Source organism: Phalaenopsis equestris, unplaced genomic scaffold, assembly GCF_001263595.1.
Source record: "Phalaenopsis equestris unplaced genomic scaffold, ASM126359v1 Scaffold000002, whole genome shotgun sequence".
Classification (NCBI taxonomy): Eukaryota; Viridiplantae; Streptophyta; class Magnoliopsida; order Asparagales; family Orchidaceae; genus Phalaenopsis; species Phalaenopsis equestris.
The window spans coordinates 13,584,350-13,594,435 of NW_018164444.1; the positions used below are offsets into that span (position 1 = coordinate 13,584,350).

At 38.9% G+C, this 10,086-nt stretch overlaps 1 protein-coding gene across 1 annotated transcript; it reads left to right on the forward strand.

Moving 5' to 3' along the window:
- Positions 1–8,856: 8,856 nt before the first annotated feature.
- LOC110037522 lies at positions 8,857–9,720 on the forward strand. The gene is made up of 2 exons (XM_020742189.1): positions 8,857–9,040; positions 9,211–9,720. Exons 1-2 carry the CDS (start codon positions 8,923–8,925, stop codon positions 9,591–9,593), a joined length of 501 nt encoding a protein of 166 aa, XP_020597848.1. The 5' UTR covers positions 8,857–8,922; the 3' UTR covers positions 9,594–9,720.
- Positions 9,721–10,086: the final 366 nt, after the last annotated feature.

Below are 10,086 nucleotides of genomic sequence, written 5' to 3' on the forward strand. Positions count from 1 at the left end.
TATCAAACTTGAGAAAAAAATTCAGTTTTTCGCCATCAACAATTGTCCATGGATGCCCCCAAGGTTTCTCATCGGGAATCGAAAATTGGCCATACAAAAGGGCCTCGCAATAGTCCTGAATTACCTCCCTCGCTGATGAATTATCTATCTATTGAGTTACGGTGACTCGTTCTCTGCTCGATAGCCCACTTTTATTCTGCTGATATGAGATTTTTATCCGTGAAGGGATTGAGGGTCAATAACCATACTATAAACTGGTCGATAAAGTCTACCCGACAGAGCCAGCCTTGCAGACCTAAAGTCAATTAAATCCAGCCGACCGGTTGCGCCAACCTAGCCAAGCGAATCAAACGGGTCTTACAAGCCAAAGTCATGCTAGCCCAACTGATTTGAACCTCTGGTCAGAGGATAGCTTAGCAATAGGTTGAATGTGTAAACTACCTAAAATATCATGTAACTGCTCCATTAATGAGGGACAAAAATATAATATCACATATCGTATCATCCTCCCCTATAAATAGAGATGAATTTAAGAATAAAATTTTTATGTAATTATAACAACTTTTTTCTTATCAAATCTAAAGAATAAAGTTTAAATTTTATGTGGGAGAAGAATAAATTTGTCTTCGATTTAAGAGAATAAAACTACTGTGGCAAGAGATCATGTTCTCAAGGAGCATTGTTATTACTGCAAAACATCATCTAAATTTTAATTATAATAAAGCTTAAATAATTAAATTCGCTTTAAGATAAATATATTAATTTTGAGATGGATTAATATTTATATTACACTCTTTTTAAAATTAATGCCATTTGGGGCAACTTGTTTTGATTTTGAGCCGGATTGATCTAATTTCAAGCCTATTTTGAGCTCGAACGAATCCAAATTTATCAATTTGAGCCAACTCATTTCAATTTCGAGTCGGATCGAGTTCGATTCAATTTTGAGAGAACCTCAACTCAACTCTATGTTTTTTGTTAAGAGCCCTAATTGTGAGATGATTGCCCACCTCAACAATTCATGGGGACTAGTAGATGGTTGTTTAATAGTTATAAATATATACATTTTTGTGGTATTTTCAGTAAGAAATAAGAATTGATGCACCATCAATAAATTTTGATCATCTAGCACTTAACTCGATGTATTTTTTACTATTAAATATTATAAATTCAAATTTAAGATCATCCATAGATCCGATTTCAATAAGTTTATAGTCAAACTGACTGTCTCAACAAGATGAACCTAATCATATCAAAGTGGGATTAATTCGGGTCCAATCAAGCCCGTATCAAATCATTAAGGTACATTTTGAGACTTTGTATTGTCAGTTGAATAGTTAAATAAAATCCAAATTTGATGTAATTATAATCAAATCAAGCGTCTCGACGAGAAGAATCCAACGTGGACGTGATTTTCAAATTTTGAGATCATTAAGACATTAAAATCAACAAAAAATACCCTATTATCAAAGGAGATTTACGGGTCATCCGAATAGGTAGTTGGGGATGTTATTTGTCAAAAAGCTAAATGCACTTTCCCCGAAGAATATTGATGTGTGCCAGAAAATTCACGACGGTAAAGTAATGAATTATCGTCTTAGCGTTGCATAAGGATTCAACACACACTTAGATGAAAGAGAATCAATCTGTGATGACACTGGAAGTTCTTACGTGGAAAACCCGTAAAGGGAAAAAACCACGGGGTATGACCAAATTATAAAAATTTCACTATAAGTTGATGATTGCATAGACCCCTTGTCCCACAAACAGGAAAGTGTTACAAGATTTTCCAAGGTACAACGTCGACTGACGGTGTTTGGTTAGCGGTGGTCGACGACAGTTGATGACGGTCGGCCGTGGTCGACGAAGACGATCGACGGAGCGTTGTGGCGACGCATTGCGGTGGAGGGATGTGTTGAAGCGGTGCGTTGTGACGACGTGTTGCGGCGGGGCTTCGCGGCGACATGACGAGTTGTGACGGAGCGTTGCGCATTCCAGAGGAGATTCTCGGCTGCTTTTGCACGTTTTGAATGTGATAAAGAAATGATATAGTTTTCTAGCCTCGCCATGAGGGGGGTTTTCATGCTTATGTGGTGGCAATATCTGGAGACCCCCTTATGATCATTAAAAGTATTGGAATTTGGGGAGGCGATGCCGACTCTGCTCTAAGATGAGTTGATTTGTTGTAGCAATTGTACAAGTATATGTTGGTATTTGTAGCATTAGTAATCATCATGCTATTTTTTTTTGTAGCTTCCATTATTGTTGTGGCATCTTAATCGTGCAAAATTCTACAATCAAAGTTAGTACACATACTTTATAAAATAGAGAAATGCGTACATTTTAAGACGCGTGCCCACTGATGTTTTGCCCTCTCCTGCTTATTTCTTATAGAGCTTGAAGTGAACTGATGTCTTTAGTGGAGACCTTATCAACCACTTGCTCTATTTGAGTCTTTCTAGTGAGGATCCTGTCCACTGCTAGCTTCCCCTCGAAATTTACCTGTTAGGCTCGTCTTCCGGCGACATGGTAGCTTCTTATCATGTCTTGCCTTATGAGCTTAACTTCCAGGGGCATGGTTGAAAGGAGAATTCATTGAGGATGCAAGACCAGTTCTGAGTTGTATAACCGGTGAAGCTTGACGATATTAACCCGTATTAACACGTAATGAACAGAGTCGTATGAAATCCATTGAGGATGGTTGACCTGTCCTAGGTTATTGGTCGAAGCTTTTGCTTGACGACCGTAACTTGTTATGGAAGAGATTGAAAGAAATCCACCAAGGATTTTTGACCTATTCAAGACTGTATGTCGAAGCTTTTGCTTGATGACTATAACCTATAATAGAAAAGGTCGAAAGAAATCTACCAAGGATTTTTGACCTATCTAAGGTTGTATGTCGAAGCTTTTGCTTAACGATTGTAGTCTGTAATGGAAGAGGTCAAATTGAGTCCCCCTGGGATCGATTAATCCCAGAATGAGGTGTCAGAGATGCTCATTGTTTCTCGATACTGGGGTGTAGGTCGCATTGGACCGTATGTTTTCTTGGAAATATAATTGTAGTCATGCTCAAGAAAAATATTTGACAATTTCTTTGTTGCTGATTTTGAATCTTTTGTTCCACTAGCAGGGGTATTTCCATACGAGAAAAAATGTTTTACAAGCTCGATGAGGGGAAGCATTATTTATAGTGAAGATTAACCCCACATTCCAGGAGAGATTCTCAAAGACTTGTAATCTAAATGAAATATGGTATGACGTCCCCACCATAACCATGCCCAGGAGGTTAAAAAGAATGACATTTTGAGACTGCAGTGAATGTTGCCCCCATCATGAAAGAAATTGTGAAATACTTTGTGTCTGAATAAGATGTGAGAAGGCAACCCTACTACAATCGTGCCTGGGACGTTGACGTGAACAACCTTTTGAGACTATAGTAAAGGTTGTCCCCCGGCCTGGAAGAAGCTAAGACATACTTTGTGTCTGAATAAGATGTGAGAAGACAACCCCACTACAATCGTGTTCGGGACGTTGACATGAACAACTTTTTGAAATTATAGTGAAGGTTGCCCCTCACATTGACGAAAGTTTTGGAGATGATCTTCAAGATGCAAATAAGATTCCTTTGTGAATTGGATGATCTACATCATCAGGAAATGAAGTAGGGATTCGACGTCTTAGAGCTGAAGATAGTATCAAATGATGCTTTGTTTCCCACAGACGTCGTCAAACTGATATGTGTGCCGATGTGTGCCAGAAAATTCACGGTGGTAGAGTAATGGATTATCGTCTTAGCGTTGCACGAGGATTCAACACACACTCAGATGAAAGAGAATCAAAATGTGATGACACCAAAAGTTTTTATGTGAAAAACCCGTGAAGGAAAAAAACCATGGGGCCTGGCAAAGTTATAAAAATTTCACTATAAGTTGATGATTATAGATGCTCCTTGTCCCACAGACATGAAAGTGTTACAAGATTTTTCAAGGTACAACGTCGACTGACGACGTCTGGTTAGCAGTGAACGAAGACAGTTGATGACGGTCGGCCGTGGTCGACGGAAACGATCGGTGGTAGTCGACAACGACCAATCGTGTTCGACGGAGGCTGGCGGTGGTTGCTGACGGTCGGTGGTGGTCGACGACGAACGACAATAACAAAGATGATGTTGTACTTGAACTCCTTCTCAAAGCCTCAAGTTCTCTCTCAAGCCTCCCCCCTAATGTGAGGGGTGGGACTCTATTTATAGTGTTCTAGGTGTAATTAATGTAGAAATATGAATAATTTTGATCGGACGGTCTGGAGAGCTTCTATCGATTGGATGAAGTTTAATGGACATTTGAGGGTCTTAACGAGTCGGAATTGAGCAATCTTGGGCTCGTTGGATTCATCTTGTCGAGATGCTCGATTTGACTATGAACTCACTATATTTGACATTAGTTTGACCCTTCAAATGCCTCTGAAAATTCTTTAAGTGTGTTTAATGATTTGATCTCAGCTTGATCTGACTCGGATTAGACTAGTATTTATATCATTGGGTCGGTTTCATCGAGCTGGTCAGTTTGACTATAAGTTCTCTGAAATCGAAGCTAAGGATGAATCTTAATTGAGGTTTGAATGTTTCCTTCTCAAAAGGTTGCCTCGAGATACGTGATGGATGATGAAAATTTGTTGGTGGCGTATCAGATATAAATAGGCCCCTCTCTTCGCTTGAGAGGGAAGAAGGGGGGTTAATAACTAGAGCCCACTTTAGACTGAAGACTTGACAATTACTTCCGATCTCTATAGTTGTTGACCACAGTCGATCACCTCCAGTTTTCACTGCTTATCGCTTACAAATGTCATATCTTAAATACTGTTGTAATATATAACATTTGTATTGAAGACCTGGTGGTAACTTATGGTCTTTGTAGGCTCTGTCCACCATCACTACCGTTGACATTTATTGTTTGACTCCATCTATCCTTGCTTACATCAAATATTATTGTAATATATAATCCTCATATTGAAGACCCAACGATAGCTTCTGATCTTTATAGTCACTGATCAACTTTGACTATCTCCCGTCAGGCACGAACACACTGTTGACCACTCTTTATTGTCACTGCTTCCCATGGGCAAGCCTTACTTGTGACTGTTGTATCCCATATACGGTTGTAATGTATAACATATGTATTGAAGACCTGATGATAACTTTCGACCTCCATAGCAGTTAACCACCGCTCGTTAGTCCGTTAACCACTGTCAACTGTCACCACCTACCACTGCCAATCACCTGTCTCTGACAACCCCTACTTGCAAATGTTGTAGTCCAACAATAGCCTTTGTGGCGACTATTACTGTTACATCATTTAATTATATACTTTAAGGCCAAGTACTGCTTTTGCAGCCATCGACCATAACATTTGTGGCTAGCCACTAATGTAAAAGCTTTCAATTATGACAATCGTGACTAATTGCTGCTATTACAAAAAAAAAAAAATTATGTACACTCTTTTGTATGTAGATCAATGGCTACGATGTGCGAAAAAAAAAGGCCATGACCCCCTTATATCCACATTGTTGGGCGTAAGCGCACCGGCCTCACATAATATTTGTTTCTATTGCAGACACTAACTACATCACTTATGACTAATTATTATCTTTGTAGCAATCAAGTACAATATTTGTGGCTAACTAGTGTTATTATAAGGAATAGCTATATTTGTTGTAGTTTAATTAAGGCTATTATAGTTATATTATTATTGTACATCTGTGATTGCCACCTTTGTGATTCCACTTTCTATTACAAATTATAAAAGTACCACAACTTACAATAAAAAAATGGCAAAATAAAAAAAAAGTGGAACCAAAAAATCCAATAAATTTGTAATATTATTGACTTCATCAAGTGATCTTTCTCCCCTTTTTTGTCTCTTCTTGGCTCCAATAGACACTCACTCATAACAATTTTACACACTATTGCACACATTTTAGAACTCACTCTTCACTCTCTGTACTGCATAATTCACACAAAACTCCCCACCTTCTTCACTTAAGTTGCCACAAGCTCCAAAAAAATCATCCTTCCGCACAAAAGTTTGAATTTTGTCATCAGTAAACGTCCTTCGAAGGCTTTCGCATCGTAACTTCGTAGTTGGGCCCCAAGCACTGGCCTTGGGCACTCCATTGCTGAAATATCGGTGTTGAAGCTCTAAGTTCACTATCTTATGAACTTTTGTTCTGTCTTCAATGACGTTGTAATGTTAAAACTTGTGGCACTGAGCTTGAGCGATGCGGCACTAGATAATCTCCCCAGGCTTTGAACTCTAGAGAAAACAAAAAATCATTTGGGATGCTTATAAGCACGGCTTTTAGACGCTAGTGGTCGACTTTGCGACAATCAAGTAAACTTTACCATCTCCTTACCTTCATTTTTAAAGAAATTTTTGCCCAAAATCACATAAATTTATGCCAGATATGAAATAAAGGCAGAAAATAATGTTAGTTTTTTACATATTTTTGTCACTCAACACTAATCAACCACTCTTGCTAACATGGCAAGGTGCCTGGCGGGTAAGCAACATACAAGATGGGATGAAGTCTTGAGTCAATTTCAATTAATTTAGAATTTCTTGCTAAATCGCTCCACTGGCCGTGCACCATTTGATATTGTCTACACTGAAGCACCCAATCAAGTGCTTAGCCATCCTACCAAAGTCTGTCAATGGTACCGCAAACAATACGGCCACAATGTTTTCCAAGATGTTGTAAGAGGTGCGAGAGTTCCGACCTCTCAGCTAGCACAAATAAATATAAACAGCATGCACCGCAGGCACAAAGAACTCCCATGTTGGAGACCTTGTTATGATATAATTGTGAATGAAGTGCTTTCCCTATCACTGTCAAGATCAATGACAATATTTATGTTGTTCAATTACCACCCGAGCTTAATGTTTCACATACTTCTAATATTTTTAGTTAAATATGCTTAACTCTCTCCGGATGACAGGGCAGCACAAACTTCAAAACTCGAGTCGAGTCGGAGTTTGTGCTGTAATAGATGATATCAAAGTGGAAATATCTATTTGATATATGATTTCAATTGAATGAAATGGTAAGTGGGATAAATTGTGAAATCCTTACGTAGAATAAAGTTGAACTCTTAAATATGGAGGTATCTTTTGATCTAGCGATTCAAATTTTAATCAAACTCCAAAGTTAAATGTACCTAAGCAGGGGCACTTTCTGGTTAGATGGGTGACCTCTTAAGAAGTTACACCATTGAAACAAAATTATGAGACAGTTTTTTCAGAAACAAATAATATATATCCCATGAATGAGAGTTCAAGCTATTATAAATTTATAATGATTGTGTTGCTCGATCAAGTACTCTATTTTTTCGAAAAATGGATTTAGTAGATAAGGCCAGACTCCTAGAATCTTTAAGCAAGTTCAATTAATGAATTCTAAAGTCTAACATGACTTTTTTATTATTGTCAATAGAAGAATTTATTTTTTATTCGTGCTAGAAGATTCACGACGGTAGAGTAATAGATTATCTTCTTAGCGTTGCCAGATAATTCAACACACACTAAGATGAAGGAAAACAACTGATAATGACACCAAAACTTTTTACGTGAAAAACTCAAAAAGGCAAAACCCATAGGACCTGATTGAGCTGAAGAGATTCACTATATAAAGATGATTATAGTTTGCAACTATTTGTCCCACAAGCGAGAAATTGTTACCAAGTTACAATGTTGATGTGCTAATGAATTGTTGCTAGGAACAGACGACGACTGAAAGCGATTGGCAACATCCGGTCGGTGGTGGTTGACTGTGGTTGGCAATGATTGGCGGCGTTTCACGGTGGTCGACGGAGATTGACTGTGATGGACGGAGTTCAAAGATGGGCGACGAAGATTGGTGGTGATCGACGACAGCCAGCGGTGGTCGATAGAGGTTAGCGGTGGTCGGCGACGGTTGATAGTGGTTGACTGCGATCGGCGATAATCAATAGTGGTGGTTATGGACTTCAACTCCTTGTCAAAGTTTCAAGCTCCTCCTCCAATCTCAATCTCTCATCCCCTCTCATGAGCGAGGTGAGACTCTATTTATAGAGTTCTGAGTGAAATTAATGCAAAAATGTGAACCACTTTGATCAGACGGTCCGAAATTTCTTAACGATGTTGGAATTGAGCGATCTTGGGCTCATTGGGTTTTTTTTATCAAGAAGCTCGATTCGACTGTAAGCTCGCCAAATTTGACATTCATTTGATCTTTTTAAAATACTCGAAATGCCTTCAAAAATGATTTAATGACTTGATCTAAATTTGATTTGAATTGAACTAAACTTATTTCTGTATTATTAGGTCTGCTTGAGTACTCTGAAATCTTAATTATGAATGACTTTTAATTAAAATATAAAATTTTTTTTGTATATCCGGGACGATATAATTTGGTTTAAACTTAATGAATTAGTATAACGAGGACACATTTGTGCCCAACTAAAATTTCACTAATATTATACAAAAAAGAAACTTATCATCATCAACCCCACATGTATGAGCTCCATCCAAACCGACAACACATTGATCAGTCGCACGTGCCACTGTTCAATTCACCCCATACTCCTTACCTGTAAACCGCCAAAGGCATTAGAATACACTTCCCGTTCTTATCTTCCTCGCCGGCGACAGAACGCTTGAAACAGATTATGAGCGGTGGCGAGCCATTTGGCAGAATCCGCCAACGCGTGTCCGCCAGATGTCACATCCCTAGAAGCCCGCTTGTTGTATTCCAGCTTTCACCACAGTTTGCTTTCTACACGTGTAGGCCATGCACCCTCACCCCTCCAACTATATTACTCTCATCTTCTCTTCTCTGCAACATACCCAGCAAAATTAAAAATCTCTTCTTTCTTCGTTAGTGGTGGCGGCCATGGGAAGACACTTGCTAGCTCCTTTACTGATACTGAACTTCATCTTGTACATCGTCATCATCGGCTTCGCTAGCTGGTGCTTGAATCACTTCATTAATGGCCAAACCAATGTTGGCGGTAAGCTGACTTTTTCCTTGCACTTTACTGCTTTAAACTGCTTGCTGTTTTATTATGTTAGCTTTTTTAAGTTGTTTTTTAGCAAAGATTGATTTTTTATAACTACACCAAACAATTAATTATTATATCCAACAGTCATGAAATCTTAATTTCATTATTCCAAAAACCAGGGGTGACGGGCAACGGAGCAACGTTCTACTTCCTAGTCTTCGCGATCCTCGCCGGAGTGGTGGGCGCGGCGTCCAAGCTCGCAGGAGCGAGCCACGTGCGAGCATGGCGAAACGACAGCCTCGGGGCAGCGACGGCGACGGCCGTCATCACGTGGGCGATCACCGCGCTCGCGTTTGGCTTGGCGTGCAAGGAAATTCATTTGGGTGGTTACAGAGGGTGGAGGCTGAAGGCGCTTGAAGCCTTCGTTATAATAGCGTGTTTCACGCAGCTGTTGTATGTTCTATTGCTGCATGCGGGGATGGTGAGTGGCAAGTATGGGCCGGCGTATAGAGATCGGGACTATGGTGGGGCTACGGGTGTGGATAAGGGGACGAGGGTTTAGGGTTTCTGGAAGGGGAGTGGGAGTGGTGTGATTTGTGTGTGGTTGTTGAATGGTGCTTTTCTTTTCTTTGGGAGATGATGATGATATGTTTTAATGATGAATGTGTGCATATGCCTTTTTTTTTAATAATTGAAGGTGTGTAAATGTGGTTGATTAAGTAAGGTGAATGAATGATGTGCATTTTGACATAATGTTAGAATGGTGGAATTTTAAATGAATAGTGCATATTAATGATTTTGTTTTATATAAAAAAGAATGAAAATAAACACATCCAATAATATTTTTTAATTTATTATCTAATAGACTTATGTTGTATGTTATTTTATATCATAAAATAAGGTTGAATGCATAGAACCTAAACTCTTGACTATGGTTAGAGCAACCCAACAATGTTTGCTTGGTTTGATACCCATGACATTGTATAAACCATACTAAGGGATTATAAACCTAATGAAGAATAATGCTACTTTTTCTAATGCTCTTTTGATACAAT